The 25,918-nt window shown below is 44.0% G+C and overlaps 1 protein-coding gene across 1 annotated transcript in view; it reads right to left on the bottom strand.

The window, feature by feature from the left end:
• LOC117231110 (sodium/calcium exchanger 3) overlaps positions 1–25,918 on the bottom strand; it is a 121,792-nt gene that overhangs the window by 11,013 nt on the left and 84,861 nt on the right. Inside the window, exons 6-8 of the mRNA XM_033489208.1 lie at positions 12,530–12,688; positions 4,568–4,739; positions 653–961 (exon numbers count right to left, since the gene is read on the bottom strand). Of these exons, the coding sequence (XP_033345099.1) occupies positions 757–961; positions 4,568–4,739; positions 12,530–12,688 (536 nt within the window). The 3' untranslated portion in view covers positions 653–756. The remainder of the gene's footprint in view (positions 1–652; positions 962–4,567; positions 4,740–12,529; positions 12,689–25,918) is intronic.

Here is a 25,918-nt window from a genome sequence, read left to right as displayed (position 1 = left end):
GCACGAAGCCGAATTCCATTCGTCGCTGTTTAGTAGACCGACGCGGCTCTGACGCTATATTTAAGCTCTTAGACTGAGACCGTGCCAAGTATAGTAAGAATGATAGAATTTCCGAGCTACGGCAGAACTAGAAATCTACCTGAACTGATTCGCAGTGGCAGTGCTAGCAGTTTGCCAATTTCTTCTACTATATCACTATTTTTCGCTCATATCGTAGGACTTCGCGTTCCGATAGGAAGATTCGATCGATAGGAGTTCGGCTAATCGGGCATTAGCTACGATTTCGTTCTACTCTGATAGAGTTCTACCGCGCTGCACTGAGAGTTGGACAGAGTTCAAGGAATGCGTTCCGATTCATTGTGACGGGTTAAGCTGCAATTTTACATGTACTTTCGACTGTAGCGTTTGACTGGCCAGAAATCTACCGATCGCGTCGTCTCGCGACGTGAAATTCCAGTCATTTTTGCAACTTCGTCTAACATCTAAACCTTCGTGTCTCCTTGTCTTCTTGTCTCCCGTATACAAAAAAAAAAAAAAAAAAAAGGAAAAAGTACAGAAAGGAACCCCATTGTAACTTATTTGTAGCATTGTAATAACAAGGGACGTTTGGCTTCGTTAATGTTCGAAGGGAATCTGTGCACGTTATACTTGCCGAGAGAACGTTTCGTTGAGCACACGTCTTGGCGGACGCGACGAGTTTAAGATACACGCGGAGCGGTTGTAGGCCGATGTTTGCGAGCGTTGAACGGGCTCCTTTTAGAAGCCCTCGATGTAGCCGTAGGCCTCGAGGATCGACATAATGAGGTAGAACACCCAGAGGAAAAAAAGGACCAGCGACGTAACGAGCTTCGGTACGAAAGGTCCGCCGAGTTCGCCGCCGATGTTCTTCGTCCGCCTCAGTAGCAGAATCAGGATTACCAGGCAAGCTTCCGTGCAGAACAACGTCACGCAGAAGGCTAAACTGTTGCAAAAATGATTATTCTTCCTTTATTAATATCTTTCGCTAATACTTTATGTATAAACCTATCTGTAATTTATTTCTATTGGGATTACAACAGAACGTTATTCGTGCGAATTCACGAAGAGGCAAACGGTTCGTTCGAGCAAAGTTCGTACAGCAAGAGTTCGTGGATCTTCTTCGTGGCGAACTTTCGCAATATTTCACGAGCATTCGTAACGATATTCTACGATAGGAGTTCACGTTTAAACAAATGGAATCAATGGGCGAGATTCCGGTTAATCAGACACTAAATAAAATTTCGTTCCGATATATTGCAAATGTATTTTATATTTGACACTGTTGAGATACGTATAATTTTCTGTGCTGGACTGGATTAAATGCGTAGTAGAGATACTTGTATGTGAATATCAGTGTGTGGACGTATGTGTGTCTCGAAAACAAAGGAATGTAAACTGTTCAGTCGGTTAAGAGTCGGTTAACAGTCGGGTGTAGAAGAAAGTGCTGAGACGCGTGCAAGTGTGTATCGATGAATATATAAGGAATCGTTCGTGAAATAAATATATCATTATTTTAATATTAATCCTCAGTATAAATTTAGTGTTCTTATAACATTATTTCGGCTTCAAAGATCCACAATTTTCAACAGACACAACTGTCGTCGCGTCGATCGAATTTATTTGATCTTCTGTCACGCGAATAGAAAATAATCGATAATCGGAGAAATTAGGAAACTTCTACTATACGAACTGTGCCGTTATACGAGCTGTTTGTTCTCTAGCGAATAAATGGAGTTTGAAAATATAAACGGGAACAATAGACGCGTCTCATAACAAACGCGAAGTGAATTCCCGACGTGGGTGACGTCGAATAAACCGGAAATCTCGCTGTATTTCGCTGTGGAAAATCGCTTCAAAGAGTGACACATTGATAAAGAGAAATAAATCACAGTCTCTTTATGTCAAACGCGCGGTACCCGGAGTCATGTTATCAGATAATGGATGCAAAGTCGAATCGATCGATACTCGAAACGCAAAAACGATCGAGAACATTATAACGCCATCTGTGCACACACCGTGCAACTACAATCCTTTGGTGCCGCTTGTTCGCGTCGCATCTGTTGCCATTCGAATGATTCATGGCTTAACAACGGATCGATGTTGGACAAATTCGATTGAAAAAAAGAGTCAATTTATTCTTAGATCGATCGTTTCACCGTTCATCCGGATAACTGACCGTTGCTACATCTAGGTACATGTTTGTTTTCACGACGCGATTCGATTCCACGCCCGTGAAATATTCCCTGCGAAACGTTGGCCTGGGCGGATTCGAGTTTCGCGGAGAGATGCGCTCGAATAAGATTCGTGATACGTTTTACCTCGCCTTGGAAATTCATGCGAGGCAGGTTCCGCTATCGGCAGCCTAGCTCTGGCAGGCGAGAAAATTGGGCGCAGCTAGAGAAACGCAGCGTCTTACTCGAGGGAATGCATGATTACGACCATGAGTTACGGTTTGTGGTAAGATCGAGCCGCGCAGCTTGCATTCTGTAAACCACCGCTCGCGCGCGACCTAGAATATCTTGTATTTTTAATAAGACTTCAATATTTGATGTAGGTAACGAACATTGCACATGCATTTTGCAAATACTATATTGGCATACTATTTTTGGACAAAGAATATCAAGCTAAATTCCTATTCCTATATTTAATCGACGACTATTTATCTTTTTCCACTTTTGAAACAGATAGAGCTACTGCCTTGAGACTTTTGAACGGGGTTGTACATTTTCCCTATCGAACAGTCTGTGAGTGTTTCGTTTCTTAGACGGGATACCGTATTTTGTAATTCGAGAGAATCATGGCCCATGGGAAAAAATTGATACGAAATCGTACCGCTTCGGTCATCTACACGGTCACTGTCGCGTTAAGAGCAATTTAGATTCCATTTTAGATCGTCAGATAAATTAACCTCTAAGACTGTGAACGTTCTTACCGAGCCCTCAAACCGTAAACCTCTTTCACGTCCGATGCATTTTTCAGTAGGTGATATATTCCTGCGAGTAGGTTTACGTAACATCTTCGAACGCACCGAATTATAAAACTTTTGCCAAATATCTCTTACCAGACGAGGGGAAAACAGGTTTCCTATCTACTACCTTCCGGTCGAAATAATTCGGGATAACGAGATATCCATCTTTGCAGTTTGAAGATTGATCACTGTCAACAGCGAGTTCCGATATCGAGTTGTGTTTCTCTATTGCTATTTATATCTATCGGATTAATTCCACCGAGAATACGGTTTTATTTATTGAAAGTCGAAGTTCTGTTCAGTGGCACCTACGCGCGTCGACGCGATGATTGACAACGGTTAGCGATAGAACGAGTTCCGTTACGGATTTCCAAAAAGAGACGTCGAACGGGGCCGGTATTTCGAAATGCGGAAATTTATGCCTGGACGGCTCTTTACAGAATCGGGCGTCACCCGCGTTCCGATATTTCACGTCGTCGGTAATATCCGTATCGCGTATTACGTCCTACACAATATTCCTGCCGATACGTCACGGATTACAATTTTCTAGACGAGGACACTGTCACCGGTGTTGGTCGCGATTCAGTACATAAATCGACGATGCACCGCGGCGCTGGCCAAGTTTCTCTTCCAATCTCGGATCAAATTTCTTCAGAGCGTTTCCACCGTACGAGATCGTAAATGGCAAACGACGCTCTGTTATCTGGCTTATGTCCTCGTGTTTCACCTGATATTGTTTCATTTCACGTCATCCGCTCTTATCCGGTGCCCGTAGCAGCATCGACGCGTCGCGACACAGATCACTATCTCGGACTGCAAGCCGCGTTTCGAACGTTCCACGAAACAATCTCCGAATCGAGATTCATTTTAGGGCCTGAAAGCCATTCGGCTGGCTTTTTACGACCGGACTGCAGATGCTGGTCGGAAGACATCTACATTACGAAAACTATACCAGCTGGGACTGAAACTATTGTATTTCGTCGTCCTACGTATATCATATAGGCTTTGTGTCACCATGTAAGCACTTGTACGTGAAATCGATTGAGCTTCGACGTGTAAAGTGACGCGAACGTTTTCCACCGAGCCAATATATCGTACAGATCGAGGACAGCGGGGAAAACGTAGAACGTTAGAGAATTGAACGTGCATTCGTTTGGATCGTCGTAAACGAAACGATTTCCTCGGTGCCGTTCTCCATCGAAACTGCCCAATCTCGAAAGTCCGTATTGTTTTCGCAAGTTTCGTTACGATAGATCGATCCCGTCAAATCTGTTCTCTCGTGTTTCCAGGCGAAAGTTCGGAAAGATCGTGTCGAGTTCAACGAGGCTGCTCGCAGCGAAATTTTCACGTATCGAATCGTTCGCGAATCAACATAGCGAGACGTCGTCACCGCCTTCGTTTCTTTATATTCGAACGCGTTACGATATTTTCGAAAATTACGATTAAATCCGATAAACACAGACTGTTTCAAAATCGATAATCAGCATAGGAATTTTTGTTCTTGGCCGGTGCTACAGTTATTTCCTTTGAAACAACCTGTACAAATGGGATATCGAGAAACAAGAATGAATCGATACTGACTTGCCCGGTTCTACCAAAAACTTTTCACCGTGCAAGGCATGGTAGATGGCTGCGATGCTCCATGCAATGCCGATCCCCAGGAAGACGTTCACCGCGTTACTTCCGGTCACGTTGCCCACGCTCGCATCGGCGTACTTGTCCTGGCAGGCGGCCACCTTGCTCGCGAACGTGTCTGCAATAAAGTCATACGCTTAGATTTTTCTTCTCTGTGTATCGCCTTCTTCTATTTTCCCTTTATTTCTCCCTCGTTCTACCTTTTAACCTCTTCTTCCATACAGTTTATCGATTTCCAACGATTTCCGCTTACACAGACCACGCAATACGGCGCGTGGATAGTTGTTTTTACTTTGATTTGTCGCGGATATAGGAAATAGGGAGGGGGTGATGCAGAAACGTGTGTCGTATGTCGAAACGAAACTCGGCGAAGCTCGTGGCACACCGCGATTTGCGGCAAAATCTTGACACAGCTAAACTACAAAAGCTTGACTACGGTTAGTTGCTCGTTTCGTTATAGAATCAGCTTTGAACGTCGTATTATTGCAATCGTGACCTACCTAGTGGTTCGCGAAATATCTGAACAGCTTCAAAAATATTTTACCAATTACTATATGCGTTATACGAGACATTCTCAAATCTCTGTAGCACTGTAATGAGATCCAAGTGTCCTGAGTATTTTTCAGATTCGTTAAAATGTTCATCAATATAATTACGACGGTTGTATCTGGTGTCAGTATTCATGAAATTTCAAACTGCTCATAAAATATACATGAAATATTTTCGCGAACCAGCGTACATGAAATACCGATACAGCGAGCGTGTAACTCGATCAGTCGTTTCATAATACGCGTGACACGGTTGTTCCGTAAAAAGTTACGATCACAGAGTTGTCAAGTCGACGACTCACAGAATGGTAGAGTTACGCGCGCGAGACAAAGATCGAGGTTTATAGAGGAATGTACGCTGTGTGTGTGTGTGTGTCTGCCGGAGGTTAGGAAATAATCGTATTTCCGGTCCCCGGAAGTCTTTCGTGGCAGCAGAAATTTCGAGCAACTTTGCGCGTAACTCTTCGACCCTCCGCTTTCGGTAAACGTCGTTAAACCATCGACGAACACCGAGAAAAATTTCTCGTAAATTTCGTTCCCAGCTTTCTCAACGATCTAATAAATACCCGTGTGCTCCTGTTAGCTTCCGGGAACGTAACTTGCACAATGGTTTCGGGCAAAGTCGTTCGAGTTAGCTTACTTATCGAGAGTTATGCAGAGCGTACACGTTCCAAAAAGCGGATATCCGGAGCAAGCAACGGCGTTTAATCGGGAATATGTTTCGCCATATGCGTCGCCGCTACTTTCGTCAGTTCTTGTTATTGGTCGTTGCACGGGTCCTATCGCGACGAGAACAACACCGTGTACACGGATGCGCGAACCAGCTGACGTGAATGGCCGAAGGTGTACTTACGTATTCGTGTGTATATATGTATGCGTTCGGATTAAAACCTGTGCAGCTTGTGCACCGGCTCATTTCAGCTACTCTTTAACCGACTATGTCCACATATAGCAGGGGCTTTTCGCCTGGAAACTTTGACGCATTGGATATCGCGTATTTGGTTGGTTCCCGATGCTGAATACACGTTGCTAAGTTTGTGAAAGATAGAAACGGAAAGAATTAGCGACGATCGTAAGTTTGGTTTCCAGGTGAATCTGTGAAGTGGTAAGCTGAGGTTTTTCAGACTCCAGCAATTTCTACTTTCATGGGAATTTCGAAAATACCTGATTTTCTATCCTTTGAATCGTTCCTTTCCCTGAACATTAAATGTGGTTTAATTGGGAAAGTTAAATTCAGAAAGATCGATCGTTAAGAGTAGATAGGCGCATACGTGTTTCGGTTATACGTATAGGGTGAAAGCAAAAGGGAGTCCGGTTGTTTCTTCTTTAATTAAAACACCTTGCTAGGCGTACTTTCGAGAACTTTAACGGCAGCAGCACGATTATCTCGGCCATCGCCGACTCGATTATCGCGCTAATTTGCATATATTTCGCGACTTTTAGGATCGCCGTCTATTTCCATTTTGTAATTGAAAAATTCTCCGGAGAATCGCATCCTCTCTCACTCGTTGAATTTATGCGCGGAGGAAAATTGAGAAAATATATGATCGTACATGGTGCGCAGATACCGTTACAATTTCTATGATTTTCTCGGTATTTGTAAAATGCGTTTCCAGCCGTCGGGAAATTCGGAATCGTAGCGTTTTCGAATCATTTGCCAGAGGATCGTGCACGATAGCGATTTTTCCCTGTAAGACAGTCATGGATAGGAAATTAACGGGACGTTATGGCGACGACGTGTCCCTCCATTCGACGAATCTCCTATTCGCGCAGATTGCGTGCTGCCCATTCGAATCAATTACACGGCCATTCGAACATTTCTAGGAATGTCCACGATTCGATATCGAGAAAATTTGTATAATTCACGGCTCGAGGATTATTTGGGTAACTATCGGCTTTCCAAGCGACGCGTCCCGTACTTTTACGAGCTCCGGGGAAACTTCCTCGCTTGGTAAAATCTCATCAATATTTATGCCCTGGTTACATGCCTCGTCCGAGCCAAGCTTCCCCGCATCCTCGCCACAATCTTCGTAGATCGGAATTCTTCCTTATTGTCCTTTCGTCTCGAGAAAGATATCGGAGCTTCTGCTCGTGCAACATCCTAGCAATGGTGTTACGTCGCTGAAACGACGTCCATCGATAAGTCTCCAACACCGTTATGACCAAACTGGCGTTCGTTGCTTGGAACGCCGAGCTTTCCCCTCGCTTTCGTGAATTAGGATCCGAAGGAATGTTATTCGAAGATGCTGTAAGGAAACTTTCGAGGATCGATGTTGGTTCTAGCGGAGACTTCAAATCGTACTTGATGTATCTCGTTTCTTTTCATACTTGAGTCGCCTATTGTTACATCCGTCCATTGTATCGCTTATTCTAGGACGCATCTCTGTGAAGAATTGACGAGAAGAATACGTATCTACCGGTTCCTACGTTTTAACGCTACAACTACCAGGTCAAGAGATAAACAACTCGGTGTCGTGAGAAAAATTTTGTACGTTAAAAGTACTGCGTTCTTGGAGATTCGAGCGATATCCCTGTTTTGTAAAATATGCTAACACAAGGTTTCTGCTTCTCTTACGTTCTGTACTTCTTCGTACGCTTTCCATATGATTTCCCTCGTACGAGCTTTGTCATCTTGTATTACGTTGTCCGAAAAGTTTCTTTCGTTCCGCGTGGAAATAACGCGCTACATTTTTCCTTTTATATTACGTTTTGTTATTTATATTTCGTTCTATTACTACAAAATGGATCATACATAATTCACTGAAATACTATTAAGAAAAGTGTCTTTCTTTCGCAAACGTGTTTTTTACAACAGTGCACCTTCGTACAAACGTGAAACCGAGTCTGTGAAATGTCGCGGTGTTTATCTCAACGGAACAAAATGGATCGCACGTAATTCGACAAAATAATATAAAACAAAAATCGTTGTGTGTCTACTATTTCCTCATAAAACGAAAGAAACTTTTCAGACAACCTAATATAAAACGAAAAAAGTCACGCATCTGTTGTTTCCTTATAAAACGAAAGAAAGTTTTTGGACAAGCTAATATTTAGCTTAAGAGCATCTACGTTTTAAATTGAATCGTAAAGAAGGACAAAAGCTATTACAGAATGACCATAGATCAGGAGTAGAAGCTACAGAACAATTGCACGGGAAGATCGGACGGAACAGTACGCGTTGTCTATCGATCGGCTCCTCGAACGCACTGGAAAGAACGTCGCCTTAAAAATCTCGCAGATTGGACCGTCGAAGACGTAAAAATACGCGCTTAATTTGCCAATGAACGGGATAGCCAGGCTATAGAGACGTCTTGGTAATTCGGCTGGCAAGGATGTCTGATAATGGAAATGCGAGAAGCTTGTTCCTTTCCCTTGTTCGGTGGAGGACGTGCAGCCAGGACCGACGATTGATCGAAGCTAGCGAATCGTTACGTTCGTTTGCGCGTTGGCGCTGCATAAAATTCGATAGCCTCGATTTGTTTGCTTTGCTTCGATTCAGCAGCTATTGACGGTAGTAGGCGACCAAGGGCGACTATAAATTCGAAGCTAAATAGAAGTTGTCGAAATGCAACGGTCGAATTATGGATATTAGGAGTCTTTAATAAACGTTATTACGTTCAGCATTGGCAAATTATTCTCCAACGAATGAAATGTGTATAGTTAAGCTGGAATCCTCGATTTAACGAAATCGTTGTTATTACGCGATGCGATTACAACGAATATTTACGTACACTGCCTGTGCACACTGCGTTTATTCATTCCGGTATTCCCCGGAACGTAACATCGAAACGAAGCTTGTTACACGACGTAATATAGTCGTTGAATCTCTTCTTCCGGACGAAATGTCTTCCTGAAGACATGGCATCGTTCGGGGAACGAACAATTTTCACACGATAACGTGAAAAGGTTCATCCAATCTATCGGGCGAGAGGCATCGGGGACAGAGAGGGAGTGGCGCGACCTCGAGGTACGAGCATTGTTCGAGCTCACAAAGGCTAGATGCGATAAATTATCAGCGAGCACGGGTCTGCCGCATATCACCTCATATAGTAACCCCGTAAAATCCAGTCTGAATACGGGACAGGCCAGCAAAGGCGGAGCCGCGCAGGCTGTCACGATTGTTTGATAAATTCCCGTTACCAGTGATAATCATTTACCGATTCGCGATCTGCAATCTGCGTTAATCACGTTCTTTCGCCTCCGATCGACTAATTGAATCTTTCTGAAAAATTTATTTTCATTACTCCAGAGGAGAAGCGAGAAGAAACATAGTTATGGCCTGCGATGATAAACGATGTTCCACGCACAGTGGCCAGTGATATTTTGCGCCGGATTCCGTATTTTTCGCGGTTTAGAGCTCTGGTTAAACTCTGGTTAATCGTAGCAGTAGCGCACGTAGCATCAGCGAACAGGCGAATGGAGATTAAAAGAAATAACGAAGCTCGGTGGTCTAGGGGCGAATTTCACGGGTTCATCGACGAGAATAAACGTCTCCGGTGTCGACCTCGGTATGTTTTCCACGTTAAGGTCGGCTACCCCACGGAAATGAATAAAATTGTGCTGGTAACGCATTGTCGCGTGAAAACCATGGCCAGCGGCGTGCAAACGCGTTTATCACCGGTCTGTGTGCGTTGGGGTATGCATGTCAACAAGCATCCATCCCTGTTACACGCGTATGATTATCGGAATAAATCAGTCCTCTGTGCTTTTATTCAGCTACAGTGCGCGTCCATTTGCATTTCCGTGGTCCACCGTTGGCTCGGTCGTCGCAATTATGCTCGTCTCCTGTTCGTAACGTCGCGTACAGTTTCGTTGCTTTTCGTTGAACGACGCGGAAAAAGGGGCTTACGGTAGGAGATGCGACACACGTTCGCGAGGAAAGTAAATTTAGGCCAGAGTTCTCTTCAGAGGTACGATGGCGGTTTAAACACGTTTAGCTTCTCGGCGAGATATACAATTTTCCGACGATGCTTTAAAAATATCGCGAGCCATTCATATCGGAAAATACGAGCGTCGTTGTAATTTTCAGATGTTGCGCGATTAGAGGCGAACCGAGCGTTAGATTCAATGGCCGAACGCGAGGATTCCAGCTTAACGTCTTTTATCATCGGACAATACGAACGGACAACACGACATATTATAATCTGCGCACGTTATTTTCTTTTATCAATTTGGAACGGGCCATTGTTAGCGATAATCGCCTGGGACGATTGTCATTAGCATACGAGGCAACGATATATCACGCGACGCGGTTTATTTTATCCGAGCTTCGCGTTCATTTCAAAACTCACGATATTCATCGATCTCTGTTTTCTTATCGGTCGCATACGATGGTGTTGGAGCGATGTTCGTGCATTCACGACGAGGAAAATTTACGGTTGCGTCAAGACGATGTGCTTGACACACGTCTGCGTTCAGAAATATAGACGCGTTGTACAGGCGGCTTCGGCGCGCTTGTTAAAAAGCATCTCCTCTCTTGCGAAAGAAATTTCCGGACGGGCTTTCCCACGAACAAACGAGCCTTGAAAAGGCAAAAAATTTCGAAAGAAACGGCAGTCGTTTGAAAAGCGGTGAAAGAGACCTGCTTATCGCGGCTTTTCTCCGTTACGGGCACAATAAGCTGATACTTGATTTTATTCAAAAGGGGCCGCGCAGCACTGAAAAAGGCTGTCTTGACCGCGCCGTTACAAATTTCGCAGGGTTTCTCTTCCACCGCGCTGCCGACGAATAAACGCGTTCAAGCGAACCCGCCTCTCAATGACTTCCTTCCTTTGAATAGCGGAAATTCATTCGGATAAACGGCCCACGAAATTAACCTTACCATCTTTAATTAAAAAATTCACGAGCCATTTACTTTTCTTCTTTCGATTCTTCAGCCTCGTTTTTCTTATTTCCACGTTGGTAATCTCGCTCTTTCTATCTCGACGCGAACAAGCCTCCTTTTTCTCTTATCTCGATTTCAAGCCTCGTCTTTGTTTTATCCACGTCACGACGTTCCTAACTATTTCTCCTCTGTAGTTTCTATATGTTACAAAATAACGTCGTATATTCGAGGTGTGTCGTTCGAGAACGAACTTCGTTGCCAATTATCGTCGAACCTAGAACAAGAGATTCACCGACGGTTGTTTAAACGTATTATTTTATCGTACGACGTTTCGACAGTTGCCAGATTACGCCATTTAAATTTCAAAGAGACTCCATTGTATTCGTAGACTAATGGCTGGAACTCGTGAAAATTGTATCGAACACAGGCCGTTTCTCTTTCTCGTTTAGTTTCCAGATCTCGAAAGTCTGCTCGAGTAGCGTAGCCGAACAATTCCCTTCGTGACTTTCTTCCACCAGGAGTCGACCATCGTTCCACTGGAATCGCGAAAGGAGACCGTAGGGAGATCGTATTTCGTCCACGCCAGACGAAACGTCCCACAAAGTGACACCATCTCTTGCAAGATTTATCGCGAGGTTCGAATGGATCCAACCGACGTTGTTGCCCGGCTTTCATCTCGACATCGGTCCGTCCAGAATTCCGGACAAAAAGCAGCCGGACAAAGAGGGCTCTGAGCTTCAGTAAAGTACTTCCTTCAATCCATAGTGATAAATGTGTCCTGCAAATCGCCTGTTTCAAGGCGTCGCCATTAATTTACCCCATGTGGGCGAGCCGGGTCGTTTGTATCCGCGCCTAAGCTTTTTATCGTTCTTCCCTAGGCTTTCTTAAGGATCTTTAAAAAATTCTGAAATGTTTATCGAAGTCTCTACGATCAGTTTTTCAGCCGCGCGTTTAAAAGAGTTTGCCCGTGGAAAATAGAGATTCCCTTTCAGGACATTCAACAGTGAAATTTCCTCTCGGAGTATAAACGACTGTTCGTAAAGTTACCTGAGCAGGTAAAATTATCTCGAAACAAGATTAGAGAGAAACTTCATCAACGAATCGAGCAATTCTTCGTGCAGAGGTTAAGAGGAAGTCAAAAGCTTTCTTTGTTCCCTCCAACATCGCACATTTCCAAAGTTATTCCGCATACCGCTTGTAAATTCTACCCTTCGAGATCTTTTTCACCGAGTTACCAAGGACGAAGGATCGTTAGCGGCAGAGGTAATCTCTTAATTGTCCTCGCGTTTCTGTATTCAGCATCGGGGGTGTCCTTGAAGTGGCGCATACTTTTCACGCGTAAAACAGCCAGCCCGCAATTACCGCTAATTGCGTCCCATTCTCTCTCTCTTTTTCTTGCTCGTCATTGAAAAAGAACTTATAGCTAGTCAGGAGTTCGTCACGTAGAAAATTCGTTGAAAATTGTCGTGGACTGTGAGCGTGATATCCTTGCTCCGTGGTGTTTTTCCACGGAAATGGCGGTCGCGCACGACTTACCGGGAATGCTGGTACCAAGAGCGACGAAAACCACCGCGGTAACCGAGTCCTTGATTCCCAGGGTGCAGCCGAAGTAGGATGCGACGTCTCCGATTACCGCCGTCACCACACCGATTCCGAATATGCTGATGACAAAGCACAGGTAACCACCGGCGATATCTGAAAACCGATACAGTCCAGTTTCAGTAAATTGCAGAGCTGCTGCACGTGGAAACCTATCGAATTGCCAGGACAATTATTTCCGCGAGGATTACAGACGCGTGTCGGAAAGATTCTAACGAGGCAAGAAATTTCGTACTGTTCGAAGAGAACGACATTTCGTCATTATTTGATACGCTAGAACTTCGTTTATGTATACGAATTTGTTAGTTAATGTTAGGGAAGTGATACATTTACACTGTACATGAGAGTGTGTGTGTAAGGGCCAGAGGGCGTCAAGGTCTTAGTGGAGACAAAAGACTGTTGCCAGATGTTAGAAGAATCTAGGATAGTCGGTTGGCGACAAGCGTGCGTGCAAGACGTTCTTCAGAGTGTAATATAGATGTATAACTGTTGTGTGGGAAATATAGTCAATAATTTGTATTCCCAAATCCTCGAATTTCCTTAACAGTTAAGTTGGTTAACAGTTAATTGGTATTCATATGGAAGCGATTCTACATGCAAAAATAAGTGGGGAAAGGAGAGTATTTTTTCGTTCAAGGTTTCGTTTTCAAGAAAAATTGCTTCTTCTTATTCTTGTTATCTTATCTCCGGAATATCGATTATTACCTTCCTTCATTCGGCATTTAAATCGTATGGTTTCATGAATAATTCACGAAGAATTATTTTATTAAACAGCAAGCAGGAATCTTGACGTTGTTCATGTTTAATAATACGGACGCGAGTAGAAACACAAGTTCCGTAACTCGAAACTTCCAGTTAATACACCGGTAGCTGATGGCTTTTCAAACTTTCCTATTTCGAAAAATATTATCCTTTCCTTTACGACTCATCTTTGCACGTAGAATCATCGCTTGATTGGTACCATGACTTCGAAGACAGTCTGTACGTATAACAGGAGTTCGTTAATTCTCCCAATTATTTGTAATTTGCGTTCAGATAAATAGATTTCGATTAATCTCATGGTTAAGATCTGGAAATATGGTAAATCAGTTTTATCTAAAGATCTCTGATAATTTACGTAATTATAATTGAGTCACTCTCGCGTCGAAAATGAAGAAAATATGGTTTGCCTTACGTTCACGGAAACACTTAATAGCCTCTAATGCCGAAAAGTAAAAACCTGAAGCAGCAAATAATTAAAGAAACGTATAAATAGAGAAATAAATATGAATGTTACGTACTGGTAGTTAACGCGCTGACGGCGCTAGTATCGCGACACCTTAAACGTAAAATATACGTGAAAAATTCTCCCAAGCTGAAATTACTCCGGTTATTTGTATTCGCCTGTTGGAACAATCTTTGTTGCGCGGAAAATACATCATAGTTTCGTAATTAAGTCAGATTAGCCGAGAAAGACGTCGCACGTTCTTGTTACTGATATTAACGAGGGAGAAGCAACGGAGTCGTTTGAATTAAATAACGCGCCGACGTTTGTTTGCGCGAAGCGTTGGCACACAGGCACGATTAAAGCGTTAATTAAGCTCGTCGGACGGTGGTGTATATTTTTCTCTTCGGAGTCCTTTCCATTTTGATTAAACGTTCGCATCACAAGGCGCATAAGCCGGTCACACGATTAATTTCTTTTCGCGATTCGTCTTCCTTCCTAACGCCTCGGCTCTGTGACATCCAAGATTCGTATTACATATTCGTCGTTTAATATTGAATTAGACATAAAATTAGACGGTTCGAGGGAATCGACGTTCGAAACAAGATTCGCAAACACGTGCAATACACGTCGTGTTTACTGGAAAATGGTAGCAAGCGATCTTCGACACGATGCGACACCGATGTGTCTTAACTTTGATCAGCGTACTGGAAACCGTGGCTGTGTTTGCTAATCAGCATAAGCTCTTCAAGTTCATGCTAAGTAAACGCGAGGGGATTAAGGATACCCAGTTATCTCAACGCCTGAGAATGATGTTCAGCCACTCGTATCTTGTTTGGAGAATAGATCGCTCGACGATGCTTAATTGGCGAAGTTTCGCAACGATGCTTCTCCGTATTATTTGTCTCCGTATTAGCTCTGTTATATATTTTTCGACCCCAGTGGCGACGTTTTTTTATTAATTTTTCACAACAGATCTGGCATTCTTCATCTGGCCGTGAAACCAGTTTATCCTGCATCGAGCGAGGAATTTGGAACACGAGGTCGGATCGAGCTTCAATCATGTGGTGGAAAAGTTTCGCGAAGTTTCACGTACGGCTAGCCGCACTTTCATCGAGGCGATGGATCACTTGGATTTCCATTTGCTCGTCGTGGCGAATTATTTGTTCCCGACATTCCTGCCGGGGAATTGTAGCCTTGACGGTTCGCCGATCGATATAGATGAATTCCGCGAAGCAAATGGAATCGTCGTGTTACGAGCGCAATTTCCATTCCACACGTTCGTTTGTATTCGCGTACCCGTTCTTTCGCCTCCGTGTTCTTTTTCCTTTTTCCTGCCAAGAGGATTAATTCGTCGAACGACAACGCGGGGCTGTTTACGTTCGATTAATGTGTGCCGGTTTTTTTCCACGTACTTTCTCAACAGCCCGAGTCGTCTCGCTATTCTCATTGCCAGCGTCAAAGGAATTCCTCGAATTCGCTAGCTCCGGCTCTGTTTTTCCGAACGACGAAGTTGCGATAAAGGAAATTAGAACAGTTGGTTAATGAGGTGCTCGAGAGAGTCCCTTTGAATTAAACAAAGCCGACGATCAGAGCTACAAGGAAACTGTAGAACAGCAAGAGACGAGAATCTCTGGCGTTTCGGTAAATTCCAAACTGTCCCGACGACAAGCGGAGGCTTAACTCTTGAACTTTAATAGAAGCGAGTTGCACGGCCGACGCGCACGCGCTAACGTTGCACCAGATGCACACTCGTAGACCAGCAAGTTTCCCGAGTCCCATTAGACCGAACAATGAGCTTTTTGTGTAAGCTTGTCATCGATGTCAAACGTCCTGATCGTTAGAGAGTGGTTTATCGTGGCGAGGATCGCTTACCAGGCGACGCGGGATTAGGATTGAGATCGAGCGACTCGTGTAACCGTCAGGATTACGACAGCAATCCTTCCGCTGTAAATGCGTCTCGGCATGTCGAAGACGTCTCGACCTTAATCCTTCTCATAGCGGAACCTTGGTCTCCTTGGTTCACCGAAATCGTACGATTCCAGCTAGTTTCGCTTGTAACACGGGAACAGGGCGAATTTCGCATTATCATCATCGAACGAGGATCACCAAACCTGACCGTTTACTTTATTGTTTACTTGGAAAGTCAAAGAGTCGCAGATAATCGGGAGGATTTTACTAAAAAGCTTTCCAGAATTCCGCAATCTTTCGGTTGAATCTGCAAAAACCCTGTAGGATTTGGAAATTTTGCTAGAAAGATAAGGGCGTTTTTAGATCGAAAGGAGCTTTCTCTGAGATCCTCAAGATCTTTATAGAACGGGAATATTTCACAAGAATCTACAGACGATTCGGTAGAGTTTGACAATTTTACTAGAGCTGTTCTACGTCGGACGGTCATTTTATGGGAATTCGTGAAATCCTTTTTAAAACTAGGACACTTTTTTTATTAGGATTAGGCAAACAGAATTCTAGTGGAATTGGAAATCTCACTGGAAGGATAATTCCAGATCGTAAAAACTTTTCATTGCAGTTGGAATTTTTCGCTGGAATTTACAGAGATTCTTTAGGGTCCGCAAATTTTACTAGAGGTATGAGATCGCAAGATTGGAATCTATAGAAATTCCATAGAGAGCAGAAATTTAACTAGAACGTGTAAGAATATTCTACATCATGGAAATTCTGGTTACAGCCCGTGAAAATTCCCCAGACAATGGAAAACAAGGGGAATTATGGTACAAGTTAATACGTGTTCGAGAAGATCGAGGATCGCGTTCACGCGTTTGATTACTTTTGGGAGATCGTTGAACGGAGCAGTCCGAGATGGATGGAATTGCCGGAGATCCGTGGAATTTTATTTCGCTCGACGAAAGTCTGGCTTCTCTCATCGTCTACGTTTCTAAAGTTCGTAAACAGGGTCGGTTAACCGCCACTGTTCTGGAATTTGTATCTGACGTCTGATCCTCTCGTAGATCCTCGAAATCTACCGACCCACGAAGGAACTTTCCTGCAGGATTTCCAAAGTTCGTAACGACTGTAGTTCGCTCAACCACGTGCGAATGCCTGCAGCACCGAAACTGTTCGAACAGGCCACGTACTCAACGAAGCAATTAATTTTCTTTTTCTTTTTTTTTTTTTTTTGAGCAATAGCCATAGACGACGGTGATCGATTCCGTCGATGCGAGTTACGTGCTTTTATCTCAGCATCGAGCAGCATTTAATCCACCGACATGGGTTCTACTTTAGTCAGAAACTTGCGTAATCGCAAAATTAATAATTAAATAAGAGCGAAACGATTTTCATCGTTGCTAGTATACACGTAATCGTTGATAGAAATAAAACGCCGTATTAAGAAATAGAAGAGCCATAAGTAAAGAAATTATTACGTTCAAGAGGTGGAAGATTCGATCGACGTATTAACTCGTCTTCCGGATAATAGGTTGACTGGTGACAAATTGCTCGATATCGATAACAAAACTCAAACGATTTTGAGAACACACTGAGACGACCCACGCTATTTTATTCGCCCATACCCGAATATGGTTAACGCTTCGATGGCTCTCACGCGTCACCGTTTTCCCAATAGACCCGCTTCCTACCATTATTGGCTTGTACTTCCACCCTTACAACCCTCTTTCTGTCACGCTTCTGAAAACTACCTGAGGAAATAATGGTACTACCGATATGATGATAGATGAGAGCATATGTCGCATCATGTGGCCAGAATGGTTCCTTGAATTCAATTTCAAAATGTTTCTGATGAGACACTCTTATCGTCGGACCAAAGTCACGAAGGTAAAATCCTGCTGGAAGAAATTTCCAGTAGTCAGTTTCCATCATGATCGGCACACGGAGCGGTTTCAGCAACGTGGTTTGCCAATAAATCAAGCCGCAGGTTGACCATCGACGCAGCCAATACTCGAGGAGACCAAGGATCGATATAGCCACGAGTCGACCTGAGAACGGCGTAAATGAGATCAACTAACACGCGTGGTGGATCATCGATAACATAAATCATCTTACCGCGTCCAGGACTTTTCCCGATCGATCGACTGGAGGGACGCTGATTCCATCGTGGCAACATCGATCGTCTCTCGATTTAAAATTCATGGCACGTGGTTGTTGTTTGCGGTCGCTTGACGTTAATATCCATTTAATATCCTCCGCGACAGAAACGACAATATTGCAGCAAGCTAACTGCACGTAATGACGTACAAATATATTTTACGAGTTAACATCGTCGAATATTCGATCTACGATGTGTCTATCAAAATTAGCGTCCAACTTTATAAATTGAGCCTTAATAAACCGAGACAGATTCATAGACGAACCTATTACATTACTTAACAAGTATTTTACATCCGATTAATCATACTTTGATAATAAATAGCGATTCTCAAAATAAAAAGGCCACGGCACGCGACAAACGGTTCTATCGATCGAAATCATTCGTTTCGATTTCATAGAAGTATCCGTCGTAGAGATAAAAACTTATCATAAACGTGAAAGAAGTTCGATGGATTATCTCGTTCGTATTGCAATAATCACTTTTCACGCTGTAATAAAACTCACGGTAACTGGATTTAGCTTAATTGCCAATAAACCTACCTTCGTGCCAGATAATCGATCGTGAAACGTGGTTTCGAAAGGTGAAACGTGCATGATCGTAGGTGTTAATTCGGCGGGGCCATTTCATCGGCCGGTTCACGCCCATCTTCCGATTAAAATTATTCGTCGGCGAGGACTCAGCCGACCTTGTACAACGTACATCGACGGCCAATTTACCTAACTCTCTGTTGCGTGTAGGCGACGAGCGAGTCACCCCTTTGGTCATCCCATGAATTACACCATATTATCCGTAGTAAATTCACCGAAGCGCAGTGCGGCTCCTGCGTTCCCGCAGTTCCGCTTTGTGACGCCAGAGCCGCAATTTACCCGTCGTGTTAACGCAACGCCAACGATCGAAACGCGATAGTCGATCTTTTCTCGCGATCGATCGGAAATTGAACAGCTCGCACGGATTTTTCTCTGCGGCTGTATTGGATGTGGAGATTGATGTTTCCAGATTATCGAGAGTTTCGCTCGACGGATGCCGCTTTGCAATGTATTTGCACGAGAATCTGGCTTTAAAATAAACCGGTCTCTTTCATTGTGCGTATGTGGGAGGACTACATATGGGAAAGATACGATAAGATACGTGTTACGTCCGGTGACTCTTTACGTTCGAGACGGCCACCAGATGTGCGCATAGAATTAAGCGGATCGTAATAATCCTAAGGAACTGCCATAAAACGAGGCTTTTTGATTTACCGTTAAGGGCGTCAAGTGGCATACAACATCTTCGAGTCAAGAGGTTCCTTATGGTTATTGCTCCATCAGGTAAAAATAGGGGAAACGTGGCTTTTCCCATGTTTCCCAAGATTCCAGCCGCAAGCGATCAGTGGTGGGTCGATCACCACCGAACGAGAGTTTTCCTTTGCAACAGCATCGTCACCGGACTTCACTGGATCTACGACTACAGAACTACAGTCTTTATCAGGTTTTCATCCTTTGATCATTCACCTACTTAACTTATACCTTACGCACCAGCGTAACTATCTTCTTCACAAGATTGTTTAAAATATATACTATCTTTGAACTGTTGATCAAGTATTATACTACTAATTAAACCACCTCTATTATCCTAATCGAAATAGGGGATCGATCTGTTCGTGGCGTCGATTGTCTAGTCGTAACGAGAATTTACGACTCCCGTTGACGCGCTTCCTCGCGATCGCGTCTCTCCGCGACTGGTCGAATAAACAATACGCATTTTTCATTTTTTACAGACGAGTAGCTTGAAACCTGGGCATTTGGTTGATTAATCGCACGTTATCCAGATTGTCGTTTTATTCGATTCTGCAACCAAACGTGCGTTTCCCTGTTCTTTTCGTAACTTTAAACATGTTACTCGTCGTTGTGAAATATTGCCAAAAATGTTATCGCTGAAAAGTTTTCAAGCAACAAATTTTCGTTACCACGAAAACACAACAGATTCGATGAAAGTCTCGCGTATACTTGACGAAAACTCGGACCTCTTATTTCTGTTCCATCAAATTTATCCATCCAGTTATGGCTTTTCCCACCTCATTTGAAACTTTCGTACCGTGGCGTAGTAAAAAGGAAATTAGACGCGTTCACCGGTTGAAGACGAAACCATTTGGATTTTTCTCTTTGTGGGCATGTCGAACTTGGAACGATTCGTGGGACGTGTTTATGGTTCGCTCGGCTTGTAGAATCACTGGTATGCTTAGCAGCTGCAGTCTCGTTAGTTTTGTTCGCCGAACGAACGTGACCCGATTACATCGTATAGATTATACTGAGCACACGTGGCACAAATCCCAATGCACCGTGGAAACACGATCCAACCGTGATACTGGTCCACCTCTCTGCATTTCGACTGAACTATTCCTCGTTTCTTTATTCCTCGTTCTTCTCTTTCTTCCATTACCCTTCACGTTCGACCGTTCCATTCTTCCGACTGTTGGAGGCCGGCCGGAACTTGACGAAATGGAAGCTCAAATTGGTTGAAAGATTTCTTCGCGCTTTGTGTCAAGGTTGCTCGTAGACTCTGGATTTAAATTAGAAGCCAGCAACGAAAGAATTTCGATCGTCTCGTTCTCTGGAAAATTCTTCGTCGTATTCGGACTGTTCGACACCAGCTGCAAACGAGTATCTAAACGAAACGAAGAGACACGATGAATCCATAGTCGAAGAATTTTTCAGTGGTGTCTTGAAGATTTGGTGGATGCTGAGTTTGGACCAGAGGCTGGAAGGCGAGGTATTTCGACGCGAAATTTCTCACGGTTTGGTAAAATTGTTTCGCAGATTTGATCCGGGCTGTGTGTTTCCCCGCGGCGCAGCAAACAACGTCGAAGTGTCTGGCAAACACGCGGCGAACACGATTTGCTCAGGTCGGCAAATATGAGTCGTTAGGTTTAATGAGATCGACTCCGTAGTTCGAGGTTGAAAGACGCGCGCGTTACGTGGGTCTATCGCCTCGTAGAACAACGCGCAGAATCACGTTCATCGAAACGAATGTGCTCGTTGTCTCGGTAAATAATAAATCGTTGCGCTATCTTAAGGGAAAACAATGGCTACCGGCTTTCATATAGTTGGAGAATTTTTTCTCCCTCGCGATATCATAGCAGATGGCAACTTCGATCCAGCGGATGAGATTGAACTTGCATGTTCCACGAAGTTTCTTGCGAACGACTTGCGAAACTCTCTTTCGCCATAAATCTCTGGCACGGGAATTATTATTCGAAAAAGATCGCGCGTCACGCGTGTCGTAATAAATCTTGGACAAAATTCGCAAAGAATCACGAGGGAGGCGCGTTCATCGGAATTTCAAGAAAAAGAAGAAGAGAACTCGTCGTGCGCATGGCTCGTGACTCTGAAAACGTTTATCCAGCATAGTGTAAAATATCGAAACCGACGAAAAAAGTTTGAATAGGAGACGTAGAGCTTTGAAACGAAGGTTTAATTAAGCGGAATAAAGGTCGGAGAAACGAGTGGTTCGCAGATTCGACGCGTCAGCAATATTTTATCGAAGCGTATCGCGCGTGGTATGACACGGCCGCGATTTTTGACTTTATTCCCATTCCTCGAGGGAGAAAGCCTCGTGTTTGTATCATGCCCCGAAGCATTCAACGCGACGTTGATTTATAGGCGAAACTCGCCGCTCACTGTGGTTCACTGTTAGCTAAAGAACGGGAATAAACAAAGTCAAGCGCCGCGCCGGCAGCTTGATGCAGTACTTTCGAGAGCTTTTGCCAATTCAGCAGGCTTTTGCGTCGTTGTCCGATTGTGCCCGGCAAAATAAAGCGTATTCCTTTTTCCACCTTGCGGTCTTTCCGCTCCGCCTTCTTCTCTTTTCCCTTGGACGTTCGTTCTTTAGCCGGGCTTCTCGCCGTTCCTTTTTTCGTCCCCCTTTTCCAGACCCTCGGACACGCCAGGTTGCTCCGGAGACAATGTATTATTCACCTTCGCATACAACCTCCTTGGCCGTGTACCGCGACAGCCCTTTTCTCTTCGTTAATCCGGAGATCGATCCGTCGCGGATCTCCTCGCAAGAATTCCAGCGGAAAATCTTTTCGCGCCATTCGAATCCCTTTCAGCCTTTAAGCGACCAATTTCGAACACAATCCGACTGTAACGTCGAAGACGAGAGCAGGGGATTCTTTTCAATTTCCTCGTCCGCTCGAATATTCCACCCTGGCGTATATATCCATTTTCCATTTCCACTTCGAAGCAAATAACGAAAATTCAAGATACAGCTTCCACGGTGGATCGTGGTTATTCCAGAAGTTCATTCTGGCAATCAGTTATGTAGAAGCGCGGAGAGTACCGCCATTCGCGTAGTTCCGTAACTTCCGGATTCCAGTTCGATGCCCATGGAACAACGATTCGGAAGGCTGGTTCACGGTTTAAATCGCGAGAATAGAACAAAGAAACGGACTGTGCGCCATCCTGTTCCACTTAATACGGTTTTTACAGCGTGCCAGTAGTATAGGAACGTGTCGTGTCAGACACTACGACGAGCCCTTCTCTCACACACGATACGTATTCCTGGAGCGCTGGTCGCGCTTATCCAAGCATTTTCGATGCAGAACGTCGCGAGACCGTGAAAGTTTCGCGGGGAAGCCGGGCGCGAAAAGAAATTTCGGTGAAACTTCCGAGGGAACTTGCGAAGATAGAAGTTAATGGCTTAACGAGAGCCAGGGCGTTAGACGTCACTGGAAAACGGATAAAGTTGCTCGATAGGAAAGTACAAGGGTGTCGCAGCGAGATAGCGAGCAACCTCATTTTCCACTTTCCGGATATTTGCATCTAAAAGTCGCTGAAACGATGAAATCACGGATTCTGCGACTGACTCGATTTCGCCACGGAACGAGACGAGCTCGACGACTTTCTCTCTATTTTATCATCCTTTAATGCGCTCTATCTACAGTGCTGTGTGCGAACGAACGATTTTTATAAAATTCTTCGTTTATAAAATATTAGCACGATACGAAGGCAGCGTATTACCAAAATTGTCTCTCTGTTTAAATTTGCAGCGTATTCTTTCACACCATCGCTCCCTTTAAAGCTTTGAGAATATTGTTATAATATAACGATATCAAAGATATCAGGAATTTTGGTTGTTTCAATATCGAATATCGGAGTTGTCCTCTTTTTCGAATGGAAATTTCGTCGTCGTGTACGTTTGATCCCGTCACGCTGTGGCGGTATCGTGACGAATTTCCGCGATGAACAATATCAGGAGCATGATATCCACGTAAGCTTGATAATAGTTATTGTGACGGTAGTGGACGCAATGGTAATAACGTTGGCGGAATAGTAGGGTGTGTCATTATGTTGGTCAGTGCTTGGAATTCGATGTCCTGTATGGAATACAGACAGAGGTGTTCGCGTGAATTGTACAGAGTCTCGAACGATGCGACGCGATGTAAACGCCGGGCTAATTGCATGGTACACAATAGAACTCCGCTCTCTCTCTCTCTCTCTCTAACTCTCTCTTCGTTTGATTTTCACTTCCTCCCACGTTATGCTGCATTCTGTGCAGAATCTGATAGGAAGTCGGTCATCCCGGACATCGAGCCTTTAAATAATATCCACGGGGCAATCAATCATTTATCGCGCTAACGAAGCAAACAGCGATGTTCGCGTTTTTCGTGTCAGACTGCAATTTTGGAAAAACCAACTGATCGAAGTTGATCGCGCGTCGAATGGGAGACGAGAGAGGATCGTTGCAAGCGGAGGAGCCGAAGAGTTTTTAATCTTCTACCTACTTGTAGGATTAGCGAAGGACCCTCTGTGAGATTAATAAGAAAATCTCCGGCAAAAAGTCGTTCGTTTACTTTGCAAATCAGACGAGTAGCGTGTTCTAGCCACTTGAGAAGATTAAGCGTTTAATCGAAATGTAGCTAATCTTTGGCTTTTTTCGAAAAGAAAAAATCTTCTTTTTTAACATCTTGTGCCTTGTGAAAAAATTTACCACGGTCATCACGATATTCGTTTCTACGTTTGTACATGATAAAAATCACAGCATTCGTTCTGGCTGCCTTATCACGTCGTACCTTCGCGCGTTTATTCTGCTATCGCGACATCCTGGGGAGAAAGGGATCGCATACGTTGCGGGCAACGTTTCTAGGGTGCTCCTGGCCTATTTCTCCTTCGCTACTACAGGCTATGCTATCCGATCCTTTCAGCCACTCGTTGAAAGATTCACGATAAAACGTGTGACTGACGTACCGACCTATCTGATGCGTTATTCGTCTCGTGTTTTCAACGCGGGATACATTTCAGATAACGTTGTTGCCTGCCTTGGTGGATTTTCTAACCAGCGAAAAAGAATAGGAAAGAAAAGGGGATGAAAAGAGGAAGAAAAACTGGAAAGTCAAGTGAGTCTGGTTTAATTTACAGTCGAAGAAGCTGGAACGTTTTAAAGAGACCGAAATTACGTAGAAAAGTCATCGTTTCAGCCGACGATGAATTTCTTTTTCTCAACAAACGGTGTTCCATTCTTCTTTCACTTTATTCTCAGTTCATTCCGCGAAGTACGCGTCTCGTTCGTCTTTACGGAGAAAATAAAAATACCGTATCCCGATGAATGACAACGCGAAAGAGAATTTACCGTCTCGTACACGGATCGTTACCGTTCTAGCCATTTTCGTGGCATTATTCGTTGCCATTACCCAGTCTATTCTCGTTGAACGCGGCGAAATTCAATTTCTTCCCTTTCCTTGTGCCCGTGTTACGCGATAAACAGCTAAGTAATAACGTTCGGAAACACGAGAAGATGCAGCCATGTACACTGCTATACGGCGCCTTAAAACTTTTTTCCCCTTCCAGTTATTTCGTTTCTGCCTTTCAGAGTGGGATCACGCGACTCGTGAAAGCCGAAGACAGTAGCCCCGTGCCTCTTTATACTCCAGCAGCCCTGGTAATTGATAAAATTACTTTCGTCCGACGTTAAGACGCTCTAAGAAAAATTATTCGCAGAAACGCAGGGGAAATTATTACAATATGCACGAGCGTATCCATTCTCTGAGAAGGCGGAATCGCAGACAGGCATCCCATCGTTAAACATAAAACGACAAGAATAAAATGATATTTAACGATGAAATAGGAAGCAGAGAATAATTGAACTGTACGAGACAACGTCGCTCGACTCGATTCTTTCGAACTCTGTCTCGCTCAACTCTGACACTCGATTATTCCTCCACGATTCGCTTCTTCGTTTCTCAATCATATCGCAGTCATAAACGTCTCGTACGTACAGCGTACGTTCTCTCTGAGCATATTACGATGTCTCGCATAAAGTTCTCATTGGTAAAACGTCGGAATACTTTCAGAATACTGTACGCAGACGCAGAGTGAGCTGGCGGTGCGGCTTGTTTGCGTTCGCCAACGAACGTTTCGCAATCGACATTAATATAAAGGAAAGAAGATCGGTTGCGCTGGGAAACCACAACCGGAATAAATTAAACTGCTTCGTCCGACCGTTCAGGGCCGCGGATCGTAATTGCGCGGATATTTTTCTCAATTAAAAGCGTAATTCCGTTTGCCGGTGAAGTTTCCGTGCGGGCCAGCCGGCGGGTTGCGTTTACTGTAAAAATGAACACCGGTTAGCAATGTCGATCGATATCCGGCAGCCTGCCGGGATTGCGAGGCCTGCGGAAATTACCTGCGGAAATTTCATTTCACCGGGTTAGGCTCTAATACCGGTCGAGAGCTATTGCTCTGTGTATACTAGATAGTAATACCGAGATATGCTAGACGTATGCTCATATTACTACTACTTAACGCGTTCGTCCAACTTTTTATCCGGCAAACTTTCCATCATCGCCGATTTTTTATGGCTGCGCCGAAGGACACTCGTGATAGATCATTATGCGTTTCCGATGTTGTCGTTCGAACAAATCATGATTTCGTATTAACGCTGGCTGGAATTCCAGCTAGAAGATAATTCCAGTTTCTCTCTATTTCGAATTAACAAACTAGAGAGGTTTCGTGTACGGGGGGCTTGATCATGATGGATCGTTCCCGGTTGACCATATTTTCGTTCAGCAGCGGTTACA

Source organism: Bombus vosnesenskii, unplaced genomic scaffold, assembly GCF_011952255.1.
Source record: "Bombus vosnesenskii isolate JDL3184/JDL3185 unplaced genomic scaffold, Bvos_JDL3184-5_v1.1 scf7180000013270, whole genome shotgun sequence".
In the NCBI taxonomy this organism is placed as follows: Eukaryota; Metazoa; Arthropoda; class Insecta; order Hymenoptera; family Apidae; genus Bombus; species Bombus vosnesenskii.
Note: the sequence above shows the minus strand (reverse complement) of the source record. Positions and strands in the feature narration are given on the sequence as shown.